The 13,974-nt window shown below is 49.6% G+C and overlaps 1 protein-coding gene across 7 annotated transcripts; it reads left to right on the top strand.

Annotated features, from left to right (window-relative positions):
- Positions 1-1,392: 1,392 nt before the first annotated feature.
- On the top strand, positions 1,393-13,742 carry Septin4 (septin-4). Of its 7 annotated transcripts, none has more exons than XM_020179645.2 (12): positions 1,396-1,538; positions 6,659-6,946; positions 7,413-7,506; positions 7,942-8,028; positions 8,515-8,638; positions 11,937-12,071; positions 12,185-12,302; positions 12,392-12,493; positions 12,680-12,776; positions 12,869-13,031; positions 13,168-13,267; positions 13,525-13,742. In XM_020179645.2, the coding sequence occupies exons 1-12, from the start codon at positions 1,536-1,538 to the stop codon at positions 13,582-13,584; spliced, it is 1,371 nt and encodes a 456-aa protein (XP_020035234.1). In that variant the 5' UTR covers positions 1,396-1,535; the 3' UTR covers positions 13,585-13,742. The 7 variants fall into 7 exon arrangements, with proteins under 7 accessions (XP_020035235.1, XP_020035234.1, XP_073902282.1 ...); XM_074046181.1 differs by lacking the exon at positions 1,396-1,538 and adding an exon at positions 4,284-4,460 and having other exon boundaries at positions 13,221-13,267; XM_074046179.1 differs by lacking the exon at positions 1,396-1,538 and adding an exon at positions 4,287-4,460.
- Positions 13,743-13,974: the final 232 nt, after the last annotated feature.

The following is a 13,974-nucleotide window of genomic DNA, read 5'->3' as shown; positions in this document are numbered from 1 at the left end:
CCAAGTTTGACATTTTGGTCTAATGGTGGAGGCAGCTGCTGTTTTTTCAGTCTTCCAACAGCATTGGTTTCTCTCTTTTAAGTCTGTTTTTCTGCATACAGCTTCAGATCCCCTGGTCTAACCCAGGGCTTTGCTGGGAGCCTCTCTACACCAGACCTCTCTATACTTCAGAGGTACCCTCTCACTGAAGCCAAGCTGTTTCATGACCAACTTTTCTAGTATTTCCTGCTGCTGCTGCCTGGTTCTTATCTTCCTTCAAGTCTCACAGAAGCATAGAGCATGCCCTCCTTCCCCACTGCATCTACTTTTAGCGTGTCAGAAGGAAAGTTAGAAACTTAGAAATCATTTAGTTTAATCACCCTCATTTTCAGGGGTGGAAACTGAGACCCTAGAGGTGAAGTGAGTTGCCCAAGGTCACCCAACTAGGAAAATGTCTGCTCAACTTACTGGCATTCTATCCATAGAGAGGGCCATGCTTGGAGTGGGGAGGCTCAGTTTTGTTTAGAACATAAGCTGAGTGAGGCCAGTCAGCCTACCCTTGGGGGAGGGTTTTGGGGGTCAAAGAAAGGCATGCTTCTAGAAATTTCCACAGGAGTCTATTCAGCTCGACCCTGCTTAGGAAATCCCTTACCAAGCCCCTGCCCCTTAGCTGCTGCTCTGACCCTCCTGAACTTTCTATGCTTTTAAAACTGCTGGGGCACTTGTCCCACAGAATATCACTGGCTTGTCAGAGGAAGAATGGCCCAACTGGGTCTGGGGCATGTCTGGGTTGGTCTCTCCAGAGGCGCTCCTCATTTTCCACAGCTCTGGGCAAGGCTTCCTCACCCTATTAAAGCCACTCAGCCTCTCCCTTCCACCCTCCCAGCAGATGATCCCTGGATAATTTATGCAGCAAATCCTCTTTAATCTTTAATCTGGGGTCCTGCCGCTAACCTGTGTCTTTTTCACAGCTTGAGTGCAGGTAGAGAATGTCTGACATTTCCCTTTAGGAAGTGTGGTGGAGGGATTTGGGTAATCAGTAACTTGGACGTTAGTCAGCTCACTTCCCTAAAACTTTGCTGAATCTCTGGGGATCACTAATAGTTCCCTACCAGTTTCGGTAGCAACTCCCTCTTCCCTTCCAAAGGCATCTCCTGAGAATGCCAGGTGGGCCGTTCTTTTTTCCTGCGGGGTTTGGCCCAAGCCCCAGCGGTGCTGCCCTGCCTGAAGAGACCATTTTTCAGGGTTTGAGTAAGGAAGAACCTGGTATCCAATACAGCCCAGGGATGAGTAGCCCAGGCGCCCACCAAGTCCTGCACTTCGGGGATGACGGATGTCGCACGCCCAGTTGGAGCCGGCACCCACCACAACGGAGATGCAGGCCCCGCCCAGGGCCCGACTAGCTCCGCCCCTGGGTCCCGCCCCTAGCGGTCCGCACTTGGGGAGACCGGTGGGGGCCGGCGGTACAGCGAGGTCGGCGCACAGCTCCCGCCGCGGGTCGCTCGGGCGCTGTCCAGGCGGAGCCGGCCCGGCCCGGCCCGGCCCGGGCTGCAGCCATGGTAAGGCGGGCGGGCGCAGGGCAGGGCCGGGGTGCGCAGGGCCCGCCACTCCCGGGCGGTTCCGAGGGGACCCGCGATGCCGCAGCCCCGACTGTGCGGGGCGGGAGGCGCTGTCGCCTGTCCCCGGCTCAGGCAGCTACTGCTGGTTAGCGGAGCTGCGTAGCCGCTCCCAAGTTTCTTTCTCTAAGCCCAGCAGCTACGAGCGGGCCCCGACCCCCTGGGTGCTGCCCGCGGTCTTGGAGGGAAGGGATGGATCAGTGCTGTGGGTGGTGTCGGCCGGCAGAGGCGAGCCTGTTGTGATGGGGAAGGCGCGTCAGCGATGAGGGCGGTGAGGGTCTCCGCCCTTGAGTCAGCTGTTACCTGGATGACTCTTCTTCACCCCCTTGAACTGGGCCCAGAGGCTAGCACCAACTTCCTTTGGGAAACACAGAGGGGACCCACAAACAGCTTACCTCCCGAAAAGGGGTGGTAACGCTTGGTCCCTCTTTTCCACAGCCTGACAAGGGACATCCATCCCTTAGACCTTTCTCAAATATCTGAGAGTTTAGCCCACCGTCCTGATGGATGGGATCAGCTGTGTCTCTTTGCCTCTGACAGGAGCGTTGGGAAAGCTTCCTCCTGCTGCATCTATCCCCTCCCCCAAGCCAGGTCCCTCTGCAGTGTGTGGGGGTTGGGGGGGGACTCATTCCTGCCACCTGCCTGTAGTGGGAAGAGAAGCAGTAACCCCAGGTAAAAGTTTTTGATGCTTGGCGTCAGGAGGCTAGCTTTTCTGCCATTGTTTCCAGAGACTGCCACAAATGCAATGCATGGGTGGTCAGGGCTTTCAGGCCTCACCATCCTCTTCTCCCAGTCTGGCAAAACCCCAGCCTTTGCCCTCTGCATTGGAGGCACAAGCTGTTTACAGCAAGAGGGGACCGGTTACCCCTGTGGGGCAGGATGTTGGCTATGGGCAGCCACCAGAAGGGAACTCCCTGGGCTCTGTGGAATCAAAAAGCTTTCAGGTCTAGAAAAGCCAACTTTTTGGGCTCTTGCCTGTCAAGCTGTGTCCAGGCAGAGTCCCAAGTCCTGGCCAGGAAGTCTTGGTGACCCCATGACCTTCCCCAAAGGGGTTTCCTGGGAGAGGCCAAGTGGTGCTTATCCCTGTCCCCCAAACTTCTCCCTACATGGGGGATGGACAGACTGGTTGTTTCAGGGATGGAAGCCTAGGGAGTCAGTGCCAAGCCCAGCAGGGACCAGAGGGGCTTTTTTTTTTGCCACACACTAAGTTCAGTTCAGCTGAGGTCTTGGTGCTTTTCAGCTTAGCTGAGACTACTCTATTCTTTTGTTTTCTTGTGTGTGTGTGTGTTTAATTTTTTTTTAATTTTTATTTTATTCATATGTGCATACAATGTTTGGGTCATTTCTCCCCCCTTCCCCCCACCCCCTCCCTAATCCCCCCATTTTTTTTAATTTTTATTTTATTTATATGTAATTTTTGTTTTGCTCTGTTCTTTTCTAATTAAAGATACCCGACCATTACTCAAGTCTCTAGCCTCAGGCCTTTGCCCTCAAGTCAGCCAAGTCCTTAGGCTGACTGGTTCATGTCAGACCAGACTCCTCTATGAGGGTCTCTTGTCAAAGGTCAGTGTCCTGCATGCTTTGGAAATCAGTGGAGAGACCCCTCCAGCCCAGGAGCCCCAGGAGGGGGGTCAAATTTGCATGTTAAAAGAATGAAAAAAATTAATGATCATTCTGTGACTTGAGGTGCACCTTCTCTCACGATCAAAGTAGCTTGAGCTACCTGTCATCTAGGAGTGGCTTCTCTCCCCAGTGTTGGACATTAAGGACCTGAAATTAAGCACACTATTCAGACTCACAAAGTCTGGCCCAGCCAGAAATACTGGCCTCCTGACTTCTAGTGGAGTGCTCCATCTGTGTATTCCCAGACAGACCTTTCAATTTGTCTCCCGTCTAAATTGCGTCTCTGAAGCTTCTGGGATGCTAGCCTCCTGTTGACTTGAACCCATGCTAGCACCTCCCCCATTGATTCTGTGGAAATGATGGGGTGATGCAATCCATACAGGCAGGACCTTAGAGTCACAGGTCAAGTATCCTAGAGTGGTAGAAGTCCCTGAAGCAAGCCCACTCTGTGTTTGGGGTTCCCTTCAGGGAAATCTAGGAGCAGATTTCTGAAGACAGTGGCACAGCAGTTTCTTCTGCTAGGAAAAATCAAAGGGACTTGGGAAGAAGTGTGGGACTGTTCCCATGGCGCCTACAACCTGGAGATTATTGGACATTCCCACTTTTCTTCAACACTGCTTAAAGTCCAGGTGAAAGACAGCGATGGGGGGGAGGGGTGAAATCTTCTGGGAATAGGCAGCTTTCCCCATGTGCTGATGGGCCAGGTCACCTTGGGATAGTTCCTAGTCCCCATAAAGTCCTCAGTGTCCTTGGGTTAACAGGAGAGGCTAAGTGGATCAAGAGCCTGTGCTGCAGACTGACAGGAGGTTGGTGCTGTGTCCACCAGGGTAGGAAGCAGGCAGGCATCATGGAGCAGCCAATCAGAGGAGGAGGGGACTGCAGAGGAACCAAGTGATCCTGCTGCAGCTGAACTGTCCTTGGAGGGTGGGAGCCAAGGGAAGGGGAGGAAGAGAGGGAGTGGGGATGGACATTCCACAGGCTTTTTTGGCCCCTGCCAGAGACAGGGGGGTTGGAGGGGGGAAGGAAAGGAGTGGGGAGAAGGTCAAAGAAAAAGGGAAAGGAGCAAGCCAGGAAGCCAGATGACAGGAGCATCAAGACAAGGCTGTTTCTGTGTTTGAGAAACTTTGCCTGGGAGATAAAATTAGACCTAGAGCTTGCTGACAGGGGTCTGAAGCGTGGGGCATGGACCCTTCACTGGGATGGCAAGGGAATTCTGTCCCTGAAGATGGGACTGAAGCTGGGGTAAGGTATTGTTCTGGGAGATGGTAGGCCTGACCTATCTTCCCCCTGCATTGACTGGAATTGGAGCTCAAAGTTGGAAAATGATTTGGTGGGGCTGGGTACATGACTTGAGAGGTAGAATGCTTGCCTAGCAAGATCCAGGACCTGAGTTCAAATCTCCCAGTCCTGCCAAAAAAAAAAGAGAAAAAAGAAAAAGGATTTGGTCACTGGCAGAGCTGGGAGAGGCTATGGACAGACAGGTGAGGACCCTGGTGTCTTAATTCCTTGTCTGGAGCCCTTTGGCCTCTTCCAGGCTGAAACACAGCCAGGGTTGGCAGAGAGGAGGATAGTGCTGGGTTCCTGTTGGAAGACTGTGGGAGATGATGGTCTCTATTAGTACCTTTCCTTTTCCCTTCCTTGCTGCCACTCTGCTCAGTGTCCCTGGGTGGAGTACAGTCCTGTCTCCCACTCTGAGTGAAATTCCCAGACCAACTGCTGGGTCACTGTGGGGTTGTGTAGAGAGACAGGATTTCCTGGAATTCCCCAGACTTATTAACTGCCAAATAGCAAGACCTGCTGCCCCTCAGCCCCATCTGTTCTCTGCTGCTGGGACAATTTTGAGAGTGAAGGGGAGCCACAATTAATCATTATGCTAAGCCAATAAGCATAAACTGGGCTGTTTGGCCATTTGATTTGACCCCAAATATCATGGGTGAGAAAAACCTGTTAGATCAGGCCTACCTTAGGATAACTACTGCTGTTCACTAAGCCCCCATATGCTGGTCAGGAAAAAAAGGGCCTCTTTGCCTCCCTTCTATCTTATGAGCCCTGGAGACTATGACTACCAGCAGGTATGGGGACTTCAGGGGTGACACCCTGAAGTACCTCTTAAGGGACTTACCCCACCCTTTTCCTAGTCTCCCTTTCTCAATCCCTTCCCTCTGGCATAAATCTGGCAGTGTACATGTCTGCCTCTTTCATTTCTTCCCTTTGTAAAGTGGGGCATTGCAGGAAGACTGTGGCCATCTTATCTCCCACTCTGGCTGTGACTCCACAGTGGTTTGGGGTAGCCCCCACTGACTTGGCTAACCCCCAGAGGGTGAGTCAGCCTCTGTAGCCAGCCCTTGTCCATTGTCTGGGGGTGGCACATGGGTGTTGTGAGGCAGAGCTGAGCCCAGCACTGCCAGGCACCCCACAAAGGACACTGACCCCCCAAAGGAATGGGAAAACTGTAGGGTCTACAGCTGAGGGCAAAAGTAGGGAAATAGCCCATATTCCAAGCTGGGGATTTGTGGAACAGGCTTCTACGGAGAAGCCAGTTCATTCTCTGCTTATGATTCCCATTCTCCATGATTCACGGATTAGGCCAGACCCTTTCCTGTACTGCCTGTTTCATGCAGAGGAGACAAGAGGACAACTGAGGGGTGCTTGTCCCTAGATGTCCCTCCCAGTTGGGAGCTGACTGCAGCACAGGAGGTCTAGCCATCCCAAGCTCTTCATGTTCTCCCATACTCTCTAACCTGGTTCTTTCTAGCTGTCCTCCATATTCAGAATCTTCTGGGAAGTTTACTCTTCTCTTCTGGAGTCTAAGGCTAGATTGTGGTGTGGCTCAGTGTCTGGAGTAAGAGTAGGGTCAGTGGGGCTGAGCCCTGGGCAGCAAAGCTGGAGAGTGAACACCTGCAGGAGAATCTTCACCTGGCTCCCCAGCTCACTGACTGGCAGTAACAGAGGCACAGAATCCCTTCTGGTTCTTGACTTGCCAGAGGGCAGCTATCTTCTTCCCACCCTGCTTCTTTGTGCTTGTTCTGTATTCTGCTCTCTGCACTCTCCCTTGGGTCTTGAGCCACACTTTCAGGCCTCTGTCTTCTCTCTCTTATTCGGTCTGATTTTCTGGCCTTTGGGACAGTCCCTGGCCCCTGGCTTAGCCAGACTGCCAGAAAGGGCGGCCTCAACAAATATCTTGAGAGAGCAGGGCTTTGGGGACTGCTCCTGGACCCCCGGGCTCTTTTCCACCTCTTGGCTTGGGGAGGCTAGTAAGTATGTGATGGGGGATGGTGAACACCTCCTCTGGCCTGGCTGCTAGTCCTTTTCTCTCTAACCATAAGTACTTTCCTTCTTTCCTTTTCACCTTCTCCTGTTTTCTGCCTTCCTCATTCTTCCCTCCTGGCTCCCTGCCTGTTACCTCCCATCTACTCCACCCCACCTTCCCACCCCCCCAGATCAAGCGTTTCCTGGAAGACACCACTGATGATGCTGAACTGAGCAAGTTCGTGAAGGATTTCCCAGGAAGCGAGCACTGCCACCCACCGGAGGCCAAGACCAGGCCCCAATTCCCGGAGCCAAGGCCCCAGGCCCCAGACATCTATGATGATGACCTGGAGTTCAGAGCCCCCTCATGGCCCCAGTCCTCTGACAGCCAGCAGAACTTCTGTGCCCCAGCCCCTCTGAGCCCCTCCACCAGGCCCCGTAGCCCATGGGGCAAGCTTGATCCTTATGATTCCTCTGAGGTAGAGAGTATAACCCTGTCTTTGTCTTTCAGTGGGTGGGTGCAGGAAGACCCTGGGAAGGAGCAGAAAGAGCCGTGTGTGTGTGTGTGTGTGTGTGTGTGTGTGTGTGTATGTGTGTGTAATTGGGGCCTCTGTCCTGTGTTAGCCCCAGCTCTGTGGTATTTGCCCCGAGGCTATTGGAAACTGGCAGTATTGGCTGGGGCAAGAGTTTCAGCTGGTGGCCTCAGATGGGAACTCAAAGGAGTTTGGTACTACTCTTTTTTTTTTTTTTTGGTGGTCCTGAGGTTTGAACTCAGAGCCTCTTGTTTGCTAAGCAGGCACTCTACCACTTGAGCCACTCCCCAGCCCAAGGTACTACTCTTTTAAAACTGGGGCAAAGACTTAGAAGAGAGAGAAAAGACTGGTGCTGCATGCTGCTGTCCCTCCTCCTCCTCACTCTGTTGCATTCTGTCTTCTTGTCCACTAGGATGACAAGGAGTATGTAGGCTTTGCAACCCTCCCCAACCAAGTTCACCGAAAGTCTGTGAAGAAAGGCTTTGACTTTACCCTCATGGTGGCAGGTAGAAATGGGCAAGGCTGGGTTGGCAAAGGGTGTTTCAGGTGGGGGTGGGGTGTATGTGTGTGTGAGTGTGAAGAGGACTGGATAAGGGAAGAGCAAGCAGCAAATGGCTGTGCCTTTTTGCAAAATAGCCAGGAGCCTTTGGTGGTCAAAAATGTGTTAATGGGGGAATGAGGTGGTGCAAAGAGCACAGTTTTCTAGTATTCTTCCCCTTTCCATGTGCTCTTGGGCAATCTCTTGCTCTCTTTCTCTTCATTCAAATGAGAAGGCTTGACAAGCTGATTTCTGCTTCCTTCAAACTTTAAAATGCTATGCTTTGGTTTATCTAGTCCTAGTTGAAAAGAAAGCAATTAGTCCTAACTTTGATCAGGTGGAGCTGCCTCTGGGCTATAGATCTTACCTTCTGACTTGGTGCCTCTGTCCTCTCTCCTGGCAGGAGAGTCTGGCCTGGGAAAATCCACTCTTGTCAACAGCCTCTTCCTCACTGATCTGTACAGGGACCGGAAACTCCTTGGTGCTGAAGGTAAGAAAAGGAGAGGAACCTGAAGACAGGCAGGCAGACCTGACTTGGAAAGTTAAACTCACTACAGAGTTGGGTGGGGATAGGGCCCTCCCCAGCATGCCTGAAGCCATAGCTTCCTAGAGAGACTGACTGACAGCATTTCTCCATAGGCCTATCTGTTCTGGCAGCCCACCAGCCAGTTCCCTAAAGATCTGGGTGCTGAAGGAAAGGCAGGGACCAAAATTCTGCTCTCTGAATGAGTCTCTGACCCCCAAAGGATTCCAGGAATCCAAGAAAAAGCTGGGAGCAGAGAAGAGGCTGGGGCCAGAGCCAACAGCCACCGGCATTTCCTGTGTTGGGAAATGTGCTCCTTGCTGGTTCCCAGAGAACAAGCCCTTGGCAGCCTGGGGGTAGAAAGAGGGGCAGTGTGGATGAAGTAGTCTGGGCAGCAAAACTGACTGGGCAGGTCCCTGCCCTTGCCCTCACCTCAGTTTTCCCCTTCTTCAGAGCGGATCATGCAAACTGTGGAGATTACAAAGCATGCAGTGGATATAGAAGAGAAGGGTGTGAGGCTGCGGCTCACCATTGTGGACACACCAGGGTTTGGGGATGCAGTCAACAACACAGAGTGGTATGTCTGACCCAGCACAACCCATGCTGCCCCTTGCCCACCCATCTATTCCATGCATGCACACACGTCATATGCAGGCACAGATATAGCCAATACTTGTCAGGAGGAAGAGGTTTGTGACCTTGAGAAAATCACTCTTCTTACTGGACAGCTGTTTCCTCTTGGGTAAAGTTAGAGGGAAAAGGACTAGAATAGATGATTTCTAATGTTCCTTACAACCCTGACCTACAATTCTACAATGGAGCTGGGGACATAAGAAAGAAGAGCCTCAAAAAAGCAAACACATGTGAAAGCATGTTGCATAGGGACTGATTTGTAGGTCTCAATAAATGCCATCACCTTCCCTCCTTCCTTTCCTTTTACCAGCAACCTTTGAGGTACTGTAAATAAGTCTTGTTGATGGGGAATGGAGGAGCATGGAGGGAATGGTGAAAGGAATAAAGAAGGGATAAAGGAAAAAAAATAGATGGAAGTCTTTTTAAACTACAGGCTCCCTGCAGGCCATAGTCATCTCTAGCTTTTTATTTACTTATGAATTGGAGGAGGGCTAGCAGAGTGGCTCAAGTGGTAGAGTGCCTGCCTAGCAAGTGGGGTGAGGTCCTGAGTTCAAACTCCAGTACTGCCAAAAAAAAAAAAAGAAAGAATTGAGTTTGAACTCAGGACCTCACCCCACTTGCTAGGCAGGCACTCTACCACTTAAGCCACACTTCCAGCCCCCTTTTTGCTTTAGTTATTCTTTAGGTAGGGTCTCAAGTTTTTTCCCAGGGCCAGCTTCAGGCTGTGATCCTCCTACCTACAGTCTCTGTGTAGCTGGAATCACAGTTACATATCACCATGCCTGGCTTACTGTTTGAGATGGGGTCTCACTAACTTTTTGCTCAGGCTGGCCTTGAACCAAAATCCTCCCCATTTCCACAGGGATTACAGGCATGAGCCACTGCACCCAACCTTGAGAGTTCAAATCTTTTTCTTTTTGTTTTTGGTGGAACTGGGGTTTTTGAACCCAAGGCCTTATGCTTGCTAAACAGGTATTGTATCAGTTGAGCCATGCCCCCAGCCCTGAGAGATCAAATCTTGATTGGCATCTAGTAACTGCATGATCCTGGGCAAATGGCTGCATTCTTATTTCTTCAACAGAAAAATACCAGTCCCTACCACCTCACAAAATTACCTGGAAATCACCCAAAATGATGCCTACACACTACACTCATGAATTTCAACAATGATAATTACAGGACCAGTAACATAATTTGTGGGTCTCCTTTTTCAAAATCATTAAGAATTTCAAGATGGTGACCAAAAAAACAAACCAAAACAGACCAAGCATGGCCCTTCTGAACGAGAAGTACTGCGCAGTCTCCACACCCGACCCTGGATAATTGCTTCACAGACTAATCAGATCCTTACAGAACTTTCTGACCCCCCATGTTGTGCTTTGTCATTACAGCAGGCAACTTTCAGCACAGCTAAGTGATTCATCATCAACCATCTAAGCTTTGAGAGGAGGGCTCAAAACTCTTGTATTCTTTCTACAACTGTGCTAGTTCATGGTACATGGTTCCTATTATTATCACCCTTCCTGCTCCAGTAATAAGTCTTAGCAAACAGCTTGCCCTGAAATTTTAGTCGCAACCATTACCTGGTTCTTGGTGTAGCAAGTATGACTCTTTTAATCAATCTAAGTAACTCCTTTTACCTTTAATAATAATAATAATAATTTCAGTGATAGGTTTCATAATAACAGTTCCACCTTACAGTTTATAGTGTTCCTTCATATATGCTCATTTAGTTGATCAGCAGGAATTTATGAAGCACATACATACTGAATGTCCATCCTGTGTTGGAATTTAAGAAATGCAGAATAGTTATGAATGATCCTCGTCTCTGAGAGGCATATAGTCTAGTGGTGGTGGGGTAGAGGAGGAGGAACCTTATGTTCCATCAGGGAACAAATTAGTAAGTGGTCATACAAACACAGTGAGGTAGGAGTCAAAAGCCAGGGACTCAGGATGGTAGAGAATGTACAAGCCAAATAATCTGGAATGAGTTTCTTAGGTGCTCCAGATTTAATTTCTTTGTATATAAAATGAGAACGATGATGCCCAAAATGCATAATGTTCACCTGTCAGGGCAGTGAGGATTCAACTAGATGTTACCTAGTTTGCTCTTCTGTTAGAAGAACAAAAGACCTGAAAATTGAGATTCTTAAGATAAATATATACAGTCATACATTGCTTAACCATGGGAATATGTTCTGAGAAAAGCATCATTAGGCAATTTTATCACAGAGCTAAATGGCATATGTCAGTCACTCAGTGTAGTCACTTGGAGATTGTGAACATAAGATGGATAAAGCTGCAGCTAGTGCAACACAAAAACTTTGTCTTTATAAGCAGAAGGGATTCACTAAATAATGTAAGATACAGTATAGTAAATAAAGTAACATAGTCATTTTTTATCACTATCAAGTTTTATGTACTGTGTATAATTGTATGTGTTACACTTTTAGATGACTGGCAGTCCACTAGGTTTGCTTATATCAACATCACTACAGACATAAAATGCATCCATGCTGTGATGTCACATTGCAGATGTTTTTAAGCTCCATTATAATCTTGTGGCACCACTAAAGTATATGAGATCCAAACTTGATCAAAATAGCATTAGATAGTGGGTTGCTGTATATGTGGCTGGGTAGTGAAGAGAAGGGGTGAGCTGTGCATTGGTGTAATTGAAAGAGCCTTCATGGAAGAGTTGGTTCTCGGATAGGGCCTTGAAGGATGGGAGTAGGTTTGGAGAGATAGAGAAAAGGGTGGGAACCACATGAGCAAAAGCTCTGAGGCTAAACTGCGAACCTGACTAAAACTGACATAGGTTTTCCTGGCTTCCAGTTGGTGTTCACCTGCAGCCACCTTGCTATTTTTTAAAAAATTTTATTATTTATTTTGTGGTACTGGGGTTTGAACTCAGGGCCTTATTCCTGCTAGGCAAATGCTCTACTACTTGAGCCACACTTCCAGCCCCACCTTAGTGTTCTTACTTTTCTTTACTCATCTGGGCCCTTTTCCTTATCAAAGTAGTATTTACTGAACTCTGCTTATGTCTAATTTTCTATCAGGATATGTGAAATACACTCCTGTCCCACCTAGGTATCACCTTGATAGTGCAGTAATGCAAGCTGGGGAATAACAATGTCTTGAAAATACTGCTCAGGTTATAGACTACTTTTCTGTAGTCCCACAGCCCACTAGGCAGCCCCCACTCCCACAGTTTCTGTGCTTGTCTGTCCCTGCCCCAGCTGGAAACCTGTGGCAGAATACATCGACCAGCAGTTTGAGCAGTATTTCCGAGATGAGAGTGGCCTGAACCGCAAGAACATCCAAGACAACAGGGTGCACTGCTGCCTGTACTTCATCTCACCCTTCGGCCACGGGTATGGTCTGAGCTTGAGACTCCTGGCACCACCGGGTGCTGCCAAGGGAACAGGCCAAGAGCACCAGGGGCAGGGCTGCCATTAGCAGGTGGTCACAGATTCCTGTTTCCCAGGCTCCGGCCATTGGATGTTGAATTCATGAAGGCCCTGCATCAGCGGGTCAACATCGTGCCTATCTTGGCTAAGGCGGACACATTGACACCTCCCGAAGTGGACCGCAAGAAACGCAAAGTGAGGGAAGCTGATGGGGCAAGGGGAGCAGGTGGGCTTTTAGAAAGATGGGGTGCCCAGAACTGTGGGGCCCCTCATCTGTTTGCCAGATCCGGGAGGAGATTGAGTACTTTGGAATCAAGATCTATCAGTTCCCTGATTGTGATTCTGATGAGGATGAGGACTTCAAATTACAAGACCAAGCCCTAAAGGTGGGGCCAAGGCATCCCTTTCCCATATTGTTTTTTCTGGGCAGAAGAGGGGAGTAGAAAATTCTATGTAAGAGCAGTCTGTTGGGGTGGGAGAGGACCCTGACTTCCTAGGGTAAAGCAGAAAATACATGCAGAAAGGAATAGGTGAGGATGAAGGGTGTGATAGGCACCCTTGACTTCTTTTAGGAAAGTATCCCATTTGCAGTAATTGGCAGCAACACTGTGGTGGAAGCCAGAGGGCGGAGAGTTCGGGGCCGACTCTACCCATGGGGCATTGTGGAAGGTAAAGCTCTGAGTTTGTGAACAGACTATCTCCTTGCCCTTAGTGGCTCTCCCCTACCCAGACCCTGGCTGACCCCTAGCCTTGCTATGCAGTGGAAAACCCAGGGCACTGCGACTTTGTGAAGCTGAGGACAATGCTGGTGCGTACCCACATGCAGGACCTGAAGGATGTGACACGGGAAACACATTATGAGAACTACAGGGCACAGTGCATCCAGAGTATGACCCGCCTAGTGGTGAAGGAACGAAATCGCAAGTATGGCCAGAATCTAAGACAAAGCTGGCAGGGGGATCCCAAGACCTTCCCTTGTTCTTCTATTGGCCCTGAGCTCAACCTAAGTTGGTGCTGGGGTCCCCCTAACTTTACCACCCTCCTTTCCCCTTCCCCTCAGCAAACTGACTCGAGAGAGTGGTACTGACTTCCCCATCCCTGCTGTCCCACTAGGGACAGATCCAGAAACTGAGAAGCTAATCCGAGAGAAAGATGAGGAGGTGAGGAGCAGTATGAGGTGGCAGGGGTTTACAGCTGGGAGGTCCCGTTTGACCTTAAATCTCTACCTCTGGATTTGTAAGTGGGTAGATCCCTGGCTCTGGTGCATCTTTTGGATGTTGACGGGTGGTTCTGCCCAGTCTTTATCATACCTCAAGTTTACCAAACCCCTGACTTAAGGTATTAGAACTTGGAGACACTTCCCCAATACTATAGGACTCTCTGAAAAGCTTCATTTTGATGCATGTGCCTATTCCAGCTGCGGCGGATGCAGGAGATGCTACACAAAATCCAAAGACAGATGAAGGAGACCCATTAACTGCTTTTGGACCTGGATATTTAAACCTCCTCTTCTTTCTGCCCATGCCAGCCTCTCCCAGCACCAGCTCTGCTCAGGCCCTTGCAGCTACTGCCACTTCGCCTTATATCCCTGCTGACTCCTCAGAGAATCAGAGGAAATAAAATTTAATAAATCTATAGGTGGCTTCTGGTGTTCCTGTCTGTATGTTTACCACCTCCTAAAGAGCAAGAGCCTAGGACTCAGTTTGAAAGGCTGATGGAAAGGGTTGTTGGTTTCTGGCTTTTAGTAGGGAAGGGAGAGTGGGGAAATGTTCCTGTTCCCACAGCAGGGGTGTCTCTGTTTACGATCTAGCCTGGCCACTCCATCTTACTGACCATATATATTCTACCTCAGTTATCTGGAGCATGG

The sequence above is a fragment of the Castor canadensis genome, chromosome 11 (assembly GCF_047511655.1).
Source record: "Castor canadensis chromosome 11, mCasCan1.hap1v2, whole genome shotgun sequence".
NCBI classification, from domain to species: Eukaryota; Metazoa; Chordata; class Mammalia; order Rodentia; family Castoridae; genus Castor; species Castor canadensis.
The sequence above is the reverse complement of the archived record's forward strand: the minus strand, read 5'-3'. Positions and strand labels throughout refer to the sequence as shown.